General features: G+C 47.4%; 2 protein-coding genes across 4 annotated transcripts in view; one reads left to right on the top strand and one right to left on the bottom strand.

Annotated features, from left to right (window-relative positions):
- LOC309336505 (uncharacterized protein) overlaps positions 1–14,960 on the bottom strand; it is a 28,041-nt gene extending 13,081 nt beyond the window's left edge. For 2 of the 3 annotated variants that reach the window (XM_081852339.1, XM_081852340.1), the window contains exons 1-8: positions 12,047–12,245; positions 11,858–11,958; positions 8,252–8,453; positions 6,670–6,814; positions 4,602–5,020; positions 3,114–3,240; positions 1,407–1,520; positions 67–234 (exon numbers count right to left, since the gene is read on the bottom strand). In XM_081852339.1, the coding sequence (XP_081708465.1) occupies positions 67–234; positions 1,407–1,520; positions 3,114–3,240; positions 4,602–5,020; positions 6,670–6,814; positions 8,252–8,453; positions 11,858–11,958; positions 12,047–12,241 (1,471 nt within the window). In that variant the 5' untranslated portion in view covers positions 12,242–12,245. Of the gene's footprint in view, positions 1–66; positions 235–1,406; positions 1,521–3,113; positions 3,241–4,601; positions 5,021–6,669; positions 6,815–8,251; positions 8,454–11,857; positions 11,959–12,046; positions 12,246–14,836 lie in introns of those variants that run through there. The other variant, XM_081852341.1, reaches the window with a different exon arrangement.
- Positions 14,961–15,364: 404 nt separating this feature from the next.
- LOC309336514 (uncharacterized protein) overlaps positions 15,365–19,981 on the top strand; it is a 36,859-nt gene continuing 32,242 nt past the window's right edge. Inside the window, exon 1 of the mRNA XM_081852374.1 lies at positions 15,365–15,485. The gene's annotated coding sequence lies outside the window, so the exon portion shown is untranslated. The remainder of the gene's footprint in view (positions 15,486–19,981) is intronic.

Genomic DNA, 19,981 nt, shown 5'->3' with positions numbered 1-19,981 from the left:
ACCCTGGGACCTCAGGATGAAGAGCGGGTAGCAAAAATAACTAAGTGAATAGAAATAAGAGACTACCTGCCAGTTTCTTCTTCCCCTTCTCAGGTGCCTCAGATCCTTGTCGCCTCTTTGTTCTCCCCAGACCCCTGGAGTTTTCCTCCATCTCTGTGCCCTCGCTTCCTTCGCACGGTGCCCCACACAGCTCCCCTTCATCGTCGCTCTGCCACCCATCGCTCACCGGCACAACTATAAGGATGAGAGAGGAGGGCGGAAATGGAGCCTGAAAACTGCTGTGGAGAAATGGGGGTACAAGGGATACAGCCAAATACACACCGTTTCTGATTAACGTTGAAGTTGCTTTTGTGATTGTAAGAGGCTCTGGAATGGGTATCTGCTCAGAAAATCAACACTTTGGGTGGCTCCCAACAGAATATTAAAAAACACAATAAAACATCAAACACTAACAAGAATGAAAATGAACCTAATTATATTTAAAATAATACTAATAAATAAGCAATGGTCTGACCTGATTTAATCTGATATAGTTAGATTAAATCAAATAAACAAGGAATATTCTGTGTTATGTTGGAGGGAATGCCAGGAAACAGGGAATTCTGTTCACATGTGGTGGGGGTGTAAATAAGTACAATTTTTCTGCCAAAGGGTGTTTAAGGAGATAACAGAAATCACCGGATTAAAGCCGACCAAAAGCCCAGAGGTAGCATCATTATCAATTTACGATGGGGTGGAAGGTTTGCAGGCCATGAAGGGCTTTGCTCACAAATTTTTTGACAGCCGCACAAATTATGATAGCTAGGAAGTGGAAGGGGCAAGCGGAATATACAATGGAAGAATGGTATAAAGAGGTGTGGGATATAGCTTTTAACAATAAATTAACATGTGCCATTAAGGTAAGACGGGGAATATGCAGGAGAAATGATTTTGAAGAGATATGGAGGGTGTTTGTAGAATTTGTATTGTTAAAACGGAAAGGGGCCAAACCATCGCAGGAGGTGCTGAAATTTTGGGAGGTTGGATGGTTCCAATAGAATGGTCTTGGGGGTGGGGTGCACATTTTTATTCTCATTTATTTATGATGATGACTTTGTCAAAATAAAATAACGGGGGCGGGGGAATAAAAATAAATAAATAAGCAAAGGTCAAATAAATCACGCTCAGCGCACCTCTGAGAATTCCTCTCTTGGTTACTCCCTGCTTTCCTTCCATGATGTAAAATATGAGTGCTGGTCTTACATTCTTAATCCCTTCGAAACCCTGGCAGGCTCAGACCTAGAGACAAGGCCCAGATCTAAGCGCCGCTACCTTTACTCAGGGCAGTATGACAAACAGCGGCTCCAGATCCGTTCTCGAGAGAGATTGCTTCTATTAAACAAACGCCATATTTAATGAGTACCCACTTTCAGTAGCCTCAGTCACGGAGGAAACTTCCTCCTGAGACACTACTTCTTCAGATGCAGGGACTTCGGCTTGAATGATCTCTGCCTGGTTGTTGTCGCTCGCAGGCTCATCTTCTGGAGGATCAAGACAGACAGACACAGGGGAAATGAATTCTAAGGAAGAAGGGGAAAACTCTCTCTTTCTCAAGAAATCACCTAAGAAACCAATGGGCAAAGGGTGCCATATATAGTTTGCTTCCGGGCTTTTTTTCCCCAGCTGGAACTTTCCGGAACTCAGTTGTGGCACCTCTCAGGTGGCCGCCATTGCCTGTCACAGTGGAACATCGGTTTTTGAACATAATCTGTTCTGGAAGGCTGTTCGACTCCCGAAATGTTCGAAAACCGAGGCTCAATGGTTAGACAGCAAAATCCAATGAAAAAATAGAAAAACACACAGCGGAAGCTGTTTGACTTCTGAGGCGCGTTAGAAAACGGAAGCAACTACGTTCTCGGTGTTCAGGTTCCGAATCGTTCGGCTTCCGAGACACTCAAAAACCGAGGTTCAACTGTGTAAGAGAACAAGGGAGGTGTTCATGGTGAGTTCTGGCACCTCTTTTTTAGAAAAATAGAACTGGTTCGCTTCCATATGATGTCCTAAAAACACCTCCATTTTAGATTTTGTCTGCACTGTTTTAGTTAGGAGTCCACTGGCACATCTAGTTTAGAAGTGTCCACACTGACTGGCAGCAGCTGCCCAGAATTACAGACTGGGGTCTCTCCCAGCCGTACCTGAAGGTTGAAACTGGGATTTCCTGAATGTTCTACCACTGCGCTATGGCCGTTCCCTTTATAGATAAAGTAATAGCCCAGTCCTCCTACTTCTAAACAAACAGAGAATCCTTTATGTGACAGGTTGGAGATAAGAATTGCCCCTCATACAGGACTAGAGTCCTGTACAGTGGCGTAGCGTGGGGGGTGCAGGGGGGGATGGCCGCACCGGGCGCAACATCCGGAGTCGCCGAAGAGCCTCGGGCGCAGGCTGTAGCAGAGCCCCATGTCTCACGGAACCGACGAGCTATGCACGCCTCCGGGCTGAAGGCGTCCGGCAGGCAGCGGCTCTCAGCACTCGGCGCAGTCCCAGCACGTCAGGGCTACGGAGGGCGCGCCAGGCAGCCCCTCCTCACAGCCCCGCCGCCGCCGCTGCAGCTGCTGGGCCATGTTGCATTTTCCTCGGCTCTCTGCCCTCCTCCTCCTCCGGGCAAGCGTCGTCGTTTGGGCAGCAGCACCAGCGGCAACTCGCCTCAGATCACCTGACACGGACCTGCCGCCGCCGCCGTGGCTACCTTACCGTAAATACCCCAGCCCAGGCAGCAGCAAGAAGAAGCTGGCAGCAGCGGCAGGTTAGGGGTTAGGGGCGCAAATTACTTGCCTTGCCCCGGGTTAGGGGGCGCAAATTACTTGCCTTGCCCCGGGTGCTGACAACCCACGCTACGCCCCTGGTCCTGTAACAGCAGCTCTCAGAATGTCAGGCAGGCAACGGAGGAGGGGAAGAGGAGGCGAGAGAAAAGACATGTCATAGGAACAAGAGGGGGGAACCTTTGGCCCTGCAGAACTACAAGTCCCATCAGCCTTTGCAAGCGATGTCAATGTATGGTGGGAGTCCAGCAACACCTGGAGGGCTGGATTTCCCCCTTCACCCACCATAAGGGAAGCACAAAGAATTGTTACCCAGCAAAGCACAACTTCCCTCTCCCTTCCTGGTGGGCCTCCTGACCCGCAGCGAACGCCGCACCTCCGAGGGAGCCTTGTCGGACTCGGGGAGATTGGCCGCCATCTCGGCCAGCGGCCTCCGCACCTAAAAACAGGGAAATGGTTGAGGGAGAGAAGGCAGTGCAGCCCAGAAAGGGATAGGCTCAGTCCCTTCAGGTCTGTGCGGCACTATGCAGCTGCCGTCAATGTGGCAGTGTTAAGAATGCAATAAAAGCCTGACTGCTGGATCAGGCCGAGGGCCCACCAAGCCCAACATCCTGTTCCCACAGCGGCCAGCCAGTGGCTGCAATGAGAAGCCTGCAGAAGCCTGGGTGAAAATCTAGGCCAGCGGTTCTCAACCTGTGTGTCCCCAGATGTTGTTGGACTACAATTCCCATCATCCCTGAGCTCTGGCCTTGCTAGATAGGAGTGATGGGAGTTGTAGTTCAACAACATCTGGGGACCCACAGGTCGAGAAAGGCTGATCTAGGCAGTCATCTGAGGCTTGTGCTTTAGGACAGGAATTTGTCATTGAAAGTCTACTCAATATTGATCTAGAGTGGATTCCAATGTATAGTTAGCAGTTAAACATGCTGCAGGATTCTCAAAAATAGACTAGCGGTAGCAGAGCTTTACTGCTACTGAAGGCAAAGGAGCATAACAGTCTGAAATCCAATACATTCAGGATTGGCACTGTCCATAAGAAATCCAGTTGCCGCAAAGTTAACTTAAACTTACGACGACTTATAATAAGACTAAATATTAACACTAAGCATACAGAACACCATACCAGACGGGAAAGATATAGAAAGAGAAAGTAGAAACCCTTCTGGCCTCTTATTATAGACAGTATGACCTTGACTGAAAGAAAAAACAGAACCAGTTTAAACCAGCTGTACTCAGCGTCTCTGAAGGAATAACCCCAACAGGGCAGTAAGAAATATCACCTACACAAGAGGTTCCCTGTTGCAGCTCTGTCTGAGTCTATGCTCAACACTCAGCTTCTTTCCCTTTGAGATGGCTACTCTTGTTGGAAGGGGACGTGGGTGGCGCTGTGGGTTAAACCACAGAGCCTAGGACTTGCCAATCAGAAGGTCGGCGGTTCAAAGCCCGCAACGGGGTGAGCTCCCATTGCTTGGTCCCTGCTCCTGCCCACCTAGCAGTTTGAAAGCACCTCAAAGTGCAAGTAGATAAATAGGTACCACTCTGGCAGGAAGGTAAACGGCGTTTCCGTGCGCTGCTCTGGTTTTCCAGAAGCGGCTTAGTCCTGCTGCCCACATGACCCAGAAGCTGTACGCCGGCTCCCTCGGCCAATAAAGCGAGATGAGCACTGCAACCCCAGAGTCGGCCACTACTGGACCTAATGGTCAGGGGTCCCTTTACCTTTACCCTTGTTGGAACTCTATGCTTTCAGCTTGTGCAACCAGTCTCAGTGGCCTGGATCCGCCATAGGGGAAATGAACTCACCTCTTCCCCTTGCCCTCTCTTCAGGAAATCCTCGGCAAGGGTCACGGCACTATCACAGTTTGCTGGTTGCTCTTCCTTGACGTACTCCTGCATCTCCCAGGGAAGACTGGTCAGGAACTGCTCCAGGATCACCAGCTCCAGAATCTGCAGTTTGGTGTGCTTCCCGGGCTTCAGCCATTGGTGGCAAAGGTCCCAGAGCCGGTCGCAAAGCTCCCGGGGCCCTTGGACCTCCTCGTAGCGGAACTGGCGGAAACGTTGGCGATGGGCGTCCGAGTTGTCGACGGGCTCCTCTGAGATGTTCTGCCATGTCCTCTCCCTGCATTCCCTCCAAGGCCTGGGCTGGAGGAAACGAGGGCCTTTTCCTGCCGCGGGGTCAGTCAGGCCGTGTTCCCGCACAGATGCCAAGCGAAGATCCCGGGCTAACAGTTTTTAAGGACAAGAGGTGAATAACAGGATGGGGGCATTTGATGGTCAATTCACTTGGCTCAATAGCAAACTATAAATTATGTTGATCAGTACTAAAATATTTTTATTTATCAGCCCTGAGTGCTCACTGGAAGGACAGCTCATGAAGCTGAGGCTCCAATACTTTGGCTAGCTCATGAGAAGAGAAGACTCCCTGGAAAAGACCCTGATGTTGGGAAAGATGGAGAGCACAAGGAGAAGGGAACGACAGAGGACGAGAAGGTTGGACAGTGTTCTTGAAGCTACCAGCATGAGTTTGACCAAACTGCGGGAGGCAGTGGAAGACAGGAGGGCCTGGCATGCTCTGGTCCATGGGGTCACGAAGAGTTGGACATGACTAAACGACTAAACAATCCATTGGGGCAGTCAAATACAACATTCATTGTTTCCCTAGAGTGATCACAGGTGGGGGGGGGCGCGTTACTCCAGCCAGCGTAACTTCCTGTTCCACTGGTCTGCAGCATTCTCCCCCTGCAAGTGAACAGGGAGATGGGTGTGACCCTGGCTGACCCCATAAAAGAGCCAAGTTACACAGCCATATTCCTCTTGCTGCCATGCTGCTCTCCTGCAGCAATTTTCTTCTCTTGATGCTGTTCTCTTAATGTGTTTTGCTGTCTGCTGGCTCTCAGCCAGCAGCACATGGGCTCAATCCCCTTATGGGATGAACTCACACTTTGTTATGTAACTACTAGCTAAAGCCTGCCTTCAGGTATCATGCTGTGAACTGAATGCGAGTAAACTTCTTCTTACTGTTAAGGAAAGACTCCTGTGCCATTATTCTTTTAAGAGGGATAAAAGGGGACACCAGGAATAATCCATCTGGGCAAGCCAGATTGGATTGCTTAACTAAAGAGACTCAAACGAATCTGCAAACTTGCTTCCTGCTGAATTGAGGGGACTCTGCTCTGCTACATAACTCACTAGCGTGAGTGATAATATTTAATCAATATATCCTCTCCTACTATCCTTAACATTCCCACAATTTATCTATTAAATTTGTATACAGTGGTGCCCCGCAAGACGGAAAACCTGCTAGACGAAAGGGTTTTCCGTTTTGGAGGCGCTTCGCAAAACGAATTTCCCTATGGGCTTGCTTCACAAGACAAAAATGTCTTGCGAGTTCCTGCGGGTTTTTTCCCCTCCCCCCCCTTTTTCTAAGCCGCTTATCAGCTGATCCACTAAGCCGCTAAGCGCCGCTAAAAGCCGCTAATAGCGCTAATCCGCTAAACCGTCAATGGGCTTGCTTCGCAAGACAAAAAAACCGCTAGACGAAGAGAATCGCGGAATGGATTCTTTTCGTCTTGCGAGGCACCACTGTACTGCCCTATACCCGCAGGTCTCAGGGCTGTTCACAACATAAAACCACAAGATAAAACCACAAAATACATAATCCAATAACACACACACCCCAAACACATTTTAAAAGGGTGTTAGCCAAAGACCTGCCTAAAGAGGAACATTTTTCCAAGGTGCCTAAAGGTATATAATAAAGGCTCCAGCCGAACCTCCCTGGAGAGAGCATTCCACAAACTCATACGCTTGGTCTTTTTTTACAGAACGCTGTATTCCAGCAGCCTTTTGTGATGTTTAGATGCTGACCTACCTGGACTGGCTGGGAGAGAGTAGGAGTGCTCCAGCCCCACAACATCAATCCCAGGGGAAGGCACTTCTGCATCGCTCTCCTTGGTTTTCAATTGACGGCTTGGCGGAGGATCACGGCGGACATGGGGCCGCCTCTTTTTACCGCCCTGTATGAAAATGAAACCTTCAGCAGTGGCCTACCATTGGACTATGGGACAATAGTAATAATAATAATAATAATAATAATAATAATAATAATAATTTATTTATACCCTGTCCGTCTGGCTGGGTTTCCCCAGCCACACTGGGCAGCTCCCAAGAGAATATTAAAAACACGATAAAACATCAAACATTAAAAACTTCCCTAAACAGGACTGCTTTCAGATGTCTTCTAAAAGTCAAATAGTTGTTTATTTCCTTGACATCTGATGGGAGGGCATTCCACAGGGCAGGTGTCATTACCAAGAAGGCCCTCTGCCTGGTTCCCTGTAACCTCACTTCTCGCAGGGAGGGACCCGCCAGAAGGCCCTCGGAACTGGACCTCAGAGTCTGGGCTGAACGATGGGGGTGGAGATGCTCCTTCAGGTATACTGGGCTGAGGCCGTTTAGTGCTTTAGAGGTCAGCACCAACACTTTGAATTGTGCTTGGAAATGTACTGGGAGCCAATGTAGGTCTTTCAGGACCAGTGTTATGTGGTCTTGGCGGCCGCCCCCAGTCACCAGTCTAGCTGCCGCACTCTGGATTAGTTGTAGTTTCCGGGTCACCTTCAAAGGTAGCCCCATGTAGAGCGCATTGCAGTAGTCTAAGCGGGAGATAAGCAAGTGGGAGATAACTAGAGCATGCACGCAAGCACACCAGCATACTCCCTAATTGTGATTCCCAGCATGTGGTATTCAGAGGCATACCACCTTCAGCTATGGAAGTCATAAAGGCCCTCTCTGCACGCTGGGTCTAAGGTGCTCCCACGAGATCTCACAAGAACATCCCAGGGAATCTGGAGTCAGAGCGCAGAGAGCGCCTTGCTCCCCAAGGAAGGCAAAGAGGCAAATATTCTTCTCTCTAAGGAGGAAAGGGTTCCTGCATGGTGAGGCTGCTCTTGCCAGCGGCTCCAGGTGCAACGAAAAGCAAAAAAAAAAAAAAAAAAGAAGAGCCATTTTGAGAGGCTCTGAGTTCCTTGGGGCAGCGAGGCCCTTTCAGCAAGCCAGCTACAGGGAAACCGGTATACTTGTGAAGGGATGGTTCCAAGGGTTCGAGTACGCACATTTCTGCATATACAGTCATACCTCGGGTTACACACGTTTCAGGTTGTGTTTTTTCAGGTTACGGACCGCCAAGTACTGGAACAGGTTACTTCCGGGTTTCGGCGGTCGCGCATGCGAAGAAGTGCTAAATCACTCTTTGCGCAGAATCGTAACCTGCGCGTGTGCAGACGCAGGTTGCGAACGCTCCGGGTTGCGAACGTGCATCCTGCACGGCTCACCTTCGCAACCCAAGCGTCCACTGCACGTAGAACACTCTGAGCCAGTCCCCCGCGTAAGACACAAGCGTACTGTATAGCAAAGGCGTCCGTCCATGAGATCGACGGGAGGACGGTGAGATTTACCTTCTTCAGCCGCTCGGGTATGTTAAACATTGTCGGAATCGCTTCAGGCTTTAAGTACCGCCTCCCGGAAGCTACGTTTTCAAGGTAGTCCGTCTCGCAAAAATGTTCTGAGCAGATCACATGGTGCCGCGTGGGAGTGAAGTTCTTGCGGCGGATGTTCCAAACCCACTTTTTCAACAGATCTTTTTTCCCCAGAGGAAACCTATGACAAGTATGCGATATACAGCCGCTTCAGGTTGTGTTTTTTCGGGTTATGGACCGCCGAAACCCAGAAGTACTGGAACGGGTTACTTCCGGGTTTCAGCGGTCGTGCATGCGCAGAAGCACTAAATCGAGCTTTGCACATGCGCAGAAGCGCCAAATCGCAACCTGCGTATGCGCAGACGCGGGCTGCAAACACTGTGGGTTACGAACACACATCCCGCAACGATCACGTTCGCAACCCGAGCGTCCAGTGTGTGTGTGGCAATTAAATACTGCATTCATGTTCCATTTCATACAATGTGTTCATAGGCAGCAGAGGCACAAGGCACAAACAGATTAAAATCCCAAACTCCTCTCCTCACAGATACCCAGAAACTGTGCTCATAACTATGAAACCAACACACACGGCTATAATTAGATAGAGAGATAGAATCAGAGAGATGGAAGGGACCGCAGGATCATATTCTAGACCAACCCCCTGCCATGCAGGAATACGCAACTGGCCCACATGGGGATTGAACCTGCAACCTTGGTGTTATTAGCACCACACTCTAACCAACTGAGCTATCCCGGCAAGTACTGCCTGACCTTTAGTCAGACCCTTGGTCCATCTAGTTTAGCACATTCTCCCTCACAGAGCTACAATCTCCAGAGGGGTTTGACAGCCAATCCCTCTCCCCAGGGAACTCTGGAAATTATAGTTCTGTGAGGAGCATAGGGGGTTCTCCTAAGAACTCTCCGCACCCTTAACAAACTACAGCTCCCAGAATTCTTTGGGAGAAACCATGACTGTGTTGAAGGAGGTTTACTCTCGCCCAGGAAAAATATGAATGCTGATTGCTTGCAGCTGGTTTTAAGTGAAAGACTGCTGATTGCTTATACCTGGCCAAATCTGAATGGCAACTGCTGAATCAGCAACTGGCAACTGGCCAGAATTTGATTGTCCTGCCTATATAAGAGGAACTAGACCAGCATATTCTATCTGCTGCACAATATCTCTGCTGTATGATACCTACCTACCTGCTCGCTGCTGCTGGGCTCTGGGCTGTGTTCTGTGCTTGGAGCTAAATCTGAACCTGCAACCTGGGTCTGTACTTTGCTGTGAGTTTTGCTGTGCAGTCCAGATGCCAATTCTCCATCTAAAGGAGTACCCCCCCCCCAGTGCTCTAGCCGGAGACTCTGCAAACATGTGTAACTGTGTATGCTCAAGCCTGCCAGTAAATAATAATAATAATAATAATAATAATAATAATAATAATAATAATAATAAATTTTATTTATATCCCGCCCTCCCCAGCCGAATCCGGGCTCAGGGCGGCTAACAACACTAAATCAGTGCAACATTATAAAAACATTATAAAAATTAATTAAAATCAAAATTGATGGCAACCATAAACTAAAGTTTTGTAAAGACTGCCAAAGGAGGGAGTCAGGCTGCGCCCTGACCAAAGGCCTGGTGGAACAGCTCTGTCTTGCAGGCCCTGCGGAAAGATGTCAAGTCCCGCAGGGCCCTAGTCTCTTGTGACAGAGCATTCCACCAGATTGGAGCCGCGGCCGAAAAAGCCCTGGCTCTAGTTGAGGCCAGCCTAACCTCTCTGTGGCCTGGGACCTTCAAGGTGTTTTTATTTGAAGACTGTAAGTTCCTCTGTGGGGCATACCAGGAGAGGCGGTCCCGTAGGTACGAGGGTCCTAGGCCGTATAGGGCTTTGAAGGTTAAAACCAACACTTTAAAGCTGATCCTGTACTCCACTGGGAGCCAGTGCAGCTGGTATAGCACCGAATGAATGTGATCTCTAAGCGAAGACCCCGTAAGGAGTCTCGCTGCGGCATTCTGCACCCGCTGGAGTTTCTGGGTCAGTCTCAAGGGCAGCCCCACGTAGAGCGAGTTACAATAATCCAGTCTGGAGGTGACCGTCGCGTGGATCACAGTGGCTAGGTCAGGGCGAGAGAGGTAAGGAGCCAACTGCTTAGCTTGGCGGAGATGAAAAAATGCCGCCTTTGTTATAGCTGTAATCTGCGCCTCCATGGAGAGGGAGGTATCAAAGATTACACCCAAACTCTTAACGGACGGTGCTGGCACTAATTGCACCCCCGCAAGAGATGGGAGTTGCCCCCTCAGTCCCATGTCGTCCCGTCCCAGCCAGAGGACCTCTGACTGAAATTCGCCGTCTTTTTTCCCCTTTTGCTGGTGCAAAGTGAACTTGCTCAGGCCTCTCACATTTGGAGCTGTTTCCTGACCATGCCCAAGTGCTCCAACAGACTGTTTAGAGTGGAATTATTATTATTATTATTATTATTATTATTATTATTATTATTATTTCTACCCCGCCCTCCCTGGCCAGAGCCGGTCTCAGGGTGGCTAACACCAGTAAAATTACAATAAAAACATATGGGGGGGGGCAATTTAAAATACAGGTTAAAATGCAATTTAAAATGCAGCATCATTTTAATAATAGCCCATCGATCAAAACCATAAGGGGAGTGAAACATAAGGGTCAGACTGAGTCTAAACCAAAGGCCAGGCGGAACAGCTCTGTCTTGCAGGCCCTGCGGAAAGATGTCAAGTCCCATGTGACAGAGCATTCCACCAAGTCGGGGCCAGTACTGAAAAGGCCCTGGCCCTAGGGCCAATCTAACCACGTTGCGACATGGGACCTCCAAAGTGTTGTCATTTGTGGACCTTAAGGTCCTCCGCAGGGCATACCAGAAGCGGTCCCGTAGGTACGTGGGTCCTAGGTATGATATTGCTTTAAAGTTATAGTGCAGACGGGGCCACAGATGTTGATGGAGGGGGACAGAGGAGCAAGGAAGCAGGAACATTGACTGGCTTCTAAGAAAAGATACCTCTCCGTGCAACACCAGCATCAACGTGTTGATTACAGATTTAGTTTGGGGGTGGAGAACTACCAGTTTGTGGGCTTAATCCAGCCCGCCAAGTCTCTGAAGGTGGTCCCCAGCACTCTTCCTATGTCCTGGCTCTCTCCTGAAGTGCAATTGATGAGCAGCAGAACATCACCAGGGCCGGTGGAGGGGTACCACAGAGTGGAGACGGCAGTTCAGCAATGGGGGGAAATGAGCTTGCAGTCCAAGCTGTATGCAGACAGTGCCATTTCAGACTGCAGTTCGGGTGCTCACATAATTTCAATGCTCACATGATAGAATGTTTCCCGCTTTAGTTAATAATATATATATGTATTTAAAGATTCCTTGCTTAGTACATCAGGAGGAAGCCATAATTATAAACTATCCTCTTTGATAAAAATTGTTAGAAGGGCCTGCCAGATCAGACCAGTGAAGCTGCCACATCACTCACTGCACATCCTCCATTATTTGCTAGCTTTCTATATGCAGGGAATGTACCAAGTACGGAGAAAATTCAGTTCAAGCCTAAGGGCACCTTACCTGTGAAATGAGATATTGTTGCCCAGCAAAAATTTGTTGTTGCAGTTTATTGCACAACATGATTTCACCATGATGGCAGAGATGTAGCCGCTGGCCGAAAACTGTAAGGGATAACGGTAGAGAGTAGTTAACAGTATGGAACAAAGTTTACAAGAGGAATCAGAAAGCCTGTCTCCTTCCCTTACATACTTTCTCAGGGGTTAAGATCAGCAGAGGGGGTGTCTTAGTAGTTCCGCCACCCTCATTCCTGGGGGAGAGGCAGCCCAAAAGAGGGCTTTCTCTGTAGCAGCCCCTACAGAGGGCAGCTCCCCACAGATGTGCCAGAAGGAATTCCCTCCTCACAGATGTGTGCCGGGTACCTTCATTGTACAGCTTGCAGTACATGCAAAAGGCACCCTACTTTACTTTGGCGTGCGTTCACACACACACACAACCCCCCAGGGTCATCTAGTCTAACCTCCTGCAATGCAGGAATCTCTTTTTTATATCATATTTTTTATTTATTTTCCATTTCAATCCAATAATACCCTAATACCAAATTATAATACAATTACTAATACCAATTGTTCAGATACCAAATTATATCATTTAGGTGGCCTCCCGTGTGCTAGAATTGACGGTTTGATGATTTCCTTTATTTGTGAGTTCCCAAATCTTATTAATTTCAATTACATCCCAGTCAAAATAAAAATGCCTTCTACAACAACTGCAATATTAATAACATCTATTCATGCTGACACATTAAATGATTTATAGAACTACAAATTAGGATCTCAATCTATATCCTTGTTCTTCCTGTTTGTGGCAATTATTCTGTCCATGTTATTTTTTCCTGTCCTTGTAAAATGCTTTGTCTATCTTTTCCTGGTTGTTGCTGTTCTCCATCACGCCTGAGCCGACATCCCATTGTTGTTTCAGAGATTTCTCCATTGCTCTGTCCTTTTGCAACTTTAACAACAGCTGCAAAAAGTTGCAAAGTTGCAGTGCAGGAATCTCAACCAAATCATAGATGGCCATCTAACCTCCCTTCCACCACATTTATGAAAGATTTGAATGTATTACATTTCAAAGGCCTGTCTGATGGGGCTGTAACTCAGCTAATTGGGAACCACTGAAAGACCATTCCTATGTGAAGTACTGCGGACCCCGTTTTTCAAAAGCGCAGCCACAGACCCCCTACATTTGAAAATGTTGACACCTCTATGGTCGTTTTTGTTATGTGAATGGTGCTCATGGACCCAGGGGTGGTTTACACAGACCCTGGGGGTCCACCAGTCTAAATCATTAACAACAACACCACAATCCTGGCAACAACAATAAACGATTCCTGACATTCCAGTACAGTATGAACAATACTGAGCTATAAGGGCCACAGCGCTTGCGTTCAAGGCACTTTCCTATGTCCCTAATTCCCAATCCAGTTCCCCCCCGCCCCAATTCTATTATATTTAATTTCAACATTTTCAACACACACCGTCAAACCACAATTTCGCCTTTTCTCTTCCTTCTGACGCCTTCCCACCCTTTTAACCCCCTCGGAGTTGCTGTTTCTCCCCTTCTGCTCTCTTCTCCCTAGCAAACCATAACCACCACATTATGGTTCCTAACCCAGTTAATATTTCAGTTACAGATAGGTAGCCGTGTTGGTCTGCCATAGTCAAAACAAAAAATTCCTTCCAGTAGCACCTTAAAGGATAAATGGACATAAATCTGACATCAGGAATCACAAGACAGAGAAACCAGTAGGAGAACACTTCAATCTCCCAGGACATTCTATACAAGATCTCAAAGTAGCTGTTCTATTACAAAGGAATTTCAGAAATAGACTGGAAAGAGAAGCTGCTGAATTGCAACTTATTACCAAACTTAAAACCATGGAGAGACCTGGTCTGAACAAAGACATTGGATTCTTATCTCATTATACATGACAAAGCCATTTTTCACCTTCTCACCCCTTGCTTTTTCCTGTAAGACCTATTGCAGTCGTTAAGAGTCGTCAACAGGCTCATCACAGCTATCTGCCAATCACCCAATCCCACCACCCTTCTGAGTAATACCCCTCCCCACCTTCCCACTATTTAGAAGGGTCTGGTGACTTCTGTTTCAGTGTATCTGAAGAAGTGTGCATGCACACGAAAGCTCATACCAAGAACTAACTTAGTTGGTCTTTAAGGTGCTACTGGAAGGAATTTCTTTTCTTTTCTTTTGTTTTGCTTTTTCCTGTAAGACCTATTGCAGTCGTTAAGAGTCGTCAACAGGCTCATCACAGCTATCTGCCAATCACCCATTCCCACCACCCTTCTGAGTAATACCCCTCCCCACCTTACTTCTGTTCCAGTTACAGATAGGTAGCCGTGTTGGTCTGCCATAGTCAAAACAAAACAAATTCCTTCCAGTAGCACCTTAAAGACCAACTAAGTCAGTTCTTGGTATGAGCTTTCGTGTGCATGCACACTTCTTCAGATACACACAGATATTCAGATATTAAAGACTCAGTTGGTCTTTAAGGTGCTACTGGAAGGATTTTTTTTATTTTGTTTTGACCATGGCAGACCAACACGGCTACCTATCTGTAACAGATATTCCTGTGTATCTGAAGAAGTGTGCATGCACACGAAAGCTCATACCAAGAACTAACTTAGTTGGTCTTTAAGGTGCTACTGGAAGGAATATTTTTGTTTTTCCAGTTAATATTGTTCTTTTTTGGGGAGGCGAAGGGCAGCGAAAATCAGAGGGGGATCACCACCTCTGCAGGCAGGCAGATCCCAGGATCCCCCTGCAATGGCATCTGCAGAAAGGAATCCCTTCCGAAACGCCAGAGGGCAGCTCCCCCAAGTTCCTAGTCCCTAAGAGAGGCAGCATTGGAACCAGCGGCTCAGGGGCTCCAGCCTTTGGAGCCGCCCTCCGAGCAAGCGCCTTCTGCTTCCACAGCAACGGGCTCCCCACTTTTCCGACCCCCCCAAATCCAACCCGCCGCACCTTCCGCCGGCGGCTCCCTCCATGCAACCAGCCTCCAGCTGCTCTGCCAGCCAATGCGGCTCCTCCTTCGTGGCCCGAGAGGAGCGGGACCGGAAGGTGCGCCCGCTATTCCTTCCCCCCAACAACACCGGGCCTTGGCTCCGAAGGGCCGCTTCCTTTCTAGGAAGGCGAGAGTTCGGCTGCTGCTTGCCTTAACCCCTTCGTGGCGGGATCCAACCGCCAGGTGTCAGCGGACTCCCTCCCCCCCCCCCCGCGCGTTTTTGTTTCTTCTGGGTTACTTACCCAATAATAATAAAACATTTTTTATTTTACAAAGGGAGCTTGGCAGAGCAGAAAGAAAAAGAAGACGAATTGCATTGCATTGCACGGGTTTTGCAGGGTTGGGGTTTGGTTTTGAAGTTGGAATGGAACACGCATTTTACAAAACGCACTCAGACGAAAAAGTGCAACTGACGAAGAATCCTGAAAGTTGAGAGAACGAGGAGAGGGAGAAAGAAATAGAAAGAAAGAAAGAAAGAAAGAAAGAAAGAGAAAGAAAGAGAGAGAGAAAGAAAGAAAGAAAGAAAGAAAGAGAGAGAGAGAGAGAGAAAGAAAGAGAGAAAGAAAGAGAAAGAAAGAAAGAAAGAAAGAAAGAAAGGCATTTCAGATTGTAAGCTTCACTTTCCTCGTTTGTTCGTTTAAAAACAAACAAACCAGGGTGTTGTTAATGGGAGGGGAAGGCGGGATTAAGGGGAGAAAACCTGACAGTTTATTGACTTGCTCAAAATCTTTTGTGTCCTCTGAAAGAGGTGGCCTTCTTGGTGGTGGCCCCCTAAAATACAGAAACACACCTCCTCCCCCCCCCCCAATGCACACAGAGAGGTCTGGGTCTCTGGCCCCATCTCTTTTACACCTTCCAGTTGGTTGATGAAGACGGCCTTCGGAAACCGAAGATTTTTGACTGCCCTCTATCTAATACGGTTTCTTTGTTGCATTTCTATCCCGCCGTCTTCCCCAAAGAGCTCGCACTGGTGTTCATGGTTCTTCTCCACCTTCTCAATGAATCCCCCCCCAACAGCCCTTTGAGGTAGGCTAGGCTGAGAGTGAGCTTCATGGCAGAGCGTGGATTTGAACCCGGGTCTCGTTGTTAAAGGAATTTCAAAGCATTCCCTGCTTACCTCAAGGATTTGGTGGCTGGAACATCTGCCCTGGCAACCCTGAAATTACTGGTTTTGAGAGCGGGTGTGGAGTTTTAGGACTTTTAAACAGTTTTTAGCAGTTTTAATTGTATTGTCTCGGCATTGTTTGCCACCCTGAGCTCTTTTGGAGGAAGGGTGAGATATAAACTTAAGTAAATCAGGCACATGCTTTTGGGAGTAAGTATTCCCATTTGCATCAAGCAGGTGTTACAAAGCAATAAATTAATTTCCGCCTGCCCCAAAGTCCATTTTTCTCTCCCTAAACTGCACCAAGGCTTCACTTCGTCCCATATTTGACTTTCAAGTGCTTTTTGAGAACTTTTTTTATGCCAACAGCTGTATGCCATTGTTTAAAATTTACAGTATCTAAATTTTCTTTTTTTAAAAAAAAACTCTTTAAATTTCTCTTTAAAAGTAGCCAGCCACTTTCCTGATTGTTCTGTATTGCTTTAAAATGTTTTAATGTATGACTGCATCGAATAATTGAAGACATGACTGCTCTTGCCACTTGTGAGGGGATTGCTTATAAATGCAGACTTTGAATGGACAAGTATATAAATGAGTTCTCAATTTCATTACAACATATAGGTTAAAAATAAATACATATGTATTTGGATGATAATAACATCTATATATTAGATAAGCATATATGGAATTGTAATTCTTATAGTGATACAGTATAGCATACCTTTCTTTTTTATATAAAAAAAAACACGTTCTCACTTTTTTTTCTATGTTCTTTATTTTAAGTGTTGATAAAAATGCAGTCCTCCGTTGTCTCCTGAGACAGATGGATGCCAATAATAATAATAATACTAAATGAATAAAACATTTTAATGTTGCTCTCCACCTCTCTGAAGTTTTGCAAGAGCGTAGCATATAAATAAATACTTTAATAAACAAAATACATTTTCTTGCAAGGAAGAAGCCCATTGAGCTCTGTGAGGCTTACATCTGAGTTAAAACACACAGGGCTCATCATATTCCCCTTCTCCAAACCCGCTATCTTATTCCTGATGGATGCACACATTGTGGCAGGCCTGCCCAGAATGTTTTAATTTTCTCCTTTCCACTCCTCCTGGTCTCCCCACCCCACCAGCTTTGTAACTGCCCCACCACAGAGATAGAAAAAGAGAGATATTGCAACAGAGCCTTCACTTCTGGCTCCTCTCTTCAGGCCTCTGCAAGGAGCATAATGCAAAAATTAAGTTTCCCTCCACCAGCCCACCTCTGACCTTTTAAAGTGATTAGTGTTGTTGTTCTTCATGTGGTGCCATTAATGTGCATGGCACTTTGCTTGGGGAGCTACAACTCATAAAAAAGCAAATATAGCTCTGCTGCTGGTCCATAAGGGGATGGTGAAATTCACAGCTACATTAACTGGCTTCCAGGACTACAACTCCCATCAGTCCCAGTGAGCAGGGGTTGTAGTCGAAAAATATATATGAGGGGGCACCAAGTCTGGCCTTGAATTAGAGCTTTCCAAACTGTGTGTCGTGACACATTAGCGCATCAAGCTGGAAAGGGGTTAGTTTAGCCTCTGGTTTGCTAGTAAAACTGAATTAAAACTGTGTCGCGAAATGGTGCATGTCTAAATGTGTGTCACCAACATGAAAAGTTTGGAGAGCTCAGCCTTGAAGAATAGAGAGTCCAGCTGTTTAAGGCTGAATCTGCAACCAGAGGATTTTCCACTACCTGAAGATAAGGCTTTGCATTTTGTGAGGTTTGCACTCCCTTCTGACCATGAGGAAATTGCCTCAATTGACTACTTTTAATAGCAATAATAATTTTATGAGTTATACTTCGCCAATCTGGCTGGGTTGCCCCAACCACTCTTTTAGCTAGAAAACCATTCAAAAGCAATCTCTGGTGTGTGTTTGTGTGTTGCCACGGATAAGTATACAAGCTGAATGTTGAAAGATTTGGGACAGATTTTTAAAAAAATCCTTCACACAGCGCAGAGTTAAACTGTGGAACTCACTCCCACAGGATTCTAAGGCATAAACTGCCTCTGATAAACGTGTACACAAGCTGACCTTGCGGCTACATCCAGCCAAATTTTGGTACTGTACTTAACAAAGTGTTGACGATGAAAGGTTCTGTGGAACCCAGAGGCTTGCCAGGCATTCTGCCAGATAAGGGTTTAACTTTGCGATGCATTTTATTGTTTTATGTCTTTTCTTCTGGTTTATTTATTAGTCTTGCAATGTAGCTTCAGCTACACAGATAAATATTATTATTTCTTTAACTTCTGTACCACCCCTTATCTGAAGATCACAGGGTGGTTTACGCTACAGAAACAATATTCCAAATATAAACACAACTGTCAGAGCTGCCTGAGGTCCCAGCTCACAAGGACCAACGCCAGTCCGTTGTTATATACAAAAGTCTTTATTGAAGTTCAGTTTCGATTTCAAAACCGCGGCGCGCAGCTCTACGTCTCAAACTCTAGACCGCTGAAGCTCCGTCTGAATCTCCTCCCCCCAGACACCAGTTTAAGACTCTAGCCTCGCTCCACCTCTTCCTTTGCTCTTTCCTCCTCTGGGTCCGCCTGTCCGCTGGGGTCTTGCCCTTTCTAGACTCTTCTGACGCTGAGTCCCCTGAGTCTTCCCCCTGCCTCCGGCGGGCTTTAGGACCTGGTTCCCAATCCGGGTTTTCTGCCGTCCCACGCGCCTGTACATTTGAACTTGGCGCGCGCGCCCAGCCGGCAACCTTTCTCCTGACCGTTACACTGCTCCTGTCACTGCTTCCCCCTTCGGGGGAGCTAGCTGGACCTGACCTCCCCTCCGTTCCCTCACTCTCTGATAGAGGCGTGGTCAGCCCTGACTCATCTTCTCTCCCTGCTGGAGGAGACGCTGGCCCTGATGCATGGGACTCTTCCCCCCCCCACTACGCTCTGGTGGGGGAACTGGTCCTGATCTCCAACTGCTGCTCTGGGAGTCCCCGCTGGCCCCTTGCTTCTGGTGTGTCCCCCCTGGGACCCCCCTTGCCCTGGCCATCGGCGCCCCCCTCTGGGAATCTTCTGATTCGCTGGAGAAGCTCATGGAATCTCTCGGGCCACTGTCATCTTCTCCTACGCTGCCCTCAGATTCTTCCCCTTCGCTCTCCATTTCCTCTCTCCCCTGTGCCTCTGCTCCTGAGCCCCTGGCAACAACCATATAAATACTCAGAATATAAACACAATATTTGGAAGCTTGCCACACTGTTGTGATATCTGGGTTGGAACTGGAACTCAACCCCCTGCCCCAAACACCCAACAATTTTGAAACTGCAGTCGACAAGATCCTGTGATTTCCATCATCACCTTCTGATTGCTACCCATCTATGATTTCCACTCATCACTCCCCACAGGAGGAGAAAGTGCTCTTGTGCTTAAATCCTGCTTGTGGGCATCTATTTGGAATCATAAGAGTGGGAAGGGGGACCCCAAGGAGTCATCTAGTCTTGTTGTTTAGTCGTTTAGTCGTGTCCGACTCTTCGTGACCTCATGGACCAGAGCATGCCAGGCACTCCTGTCTTCCATTGCCTCCCGCAGTTTGGTCAGACTCATGCTGGTAGCTTCGAGAACACTGTCCAGCCATCTCGTCCTCTGTCGTCCCCTTCTCACTGTGTCCTCCATCTTTCCCAACATCAGGGTCTTTTCCAGGGAGTCTTTTCTTCTCATGAGGTGGCCAAAGTATTGGAGCCTCAGCTTCAGGAGCTGTCCTTACAGTGAGCACTGAGGGCTGATTTCCTTCAGAATGGATAGGTTTGATCTTCTTGCAGTCCATGGGACTCTCAACAGTCTCCTCCAGCACCAGAATTCAAAAGCATCAATTCTTTGTCGTCCAGAAGGTGTTAAAGAAGGATCGAACATTTTTTATGTATGCAACAACGGCAGCAAGGATACTCATTGCTAAAAACTGGAAAACTCAAGATCTACCCACACTGGAAGAGTGGCAGATGCAGCTGATGGACTATATGCAAC

The sequence above is a fragment of the Podarcis erhardii genome (genome assembly GCF_964252035.2).
Source record: "Podarcis erhardii genome assembly, chromosome: 2".
Taxonomy (NCBI): domain Eukaryota; kingdom Metazoa; phylum Chordata; class Lepidosauria; order Squamata; family Lacertidae; genus Podarcis; species Podarcis erhardii.
This window is presented reverse-complemented; position numbering and strand designations above follow the sequence as displayed.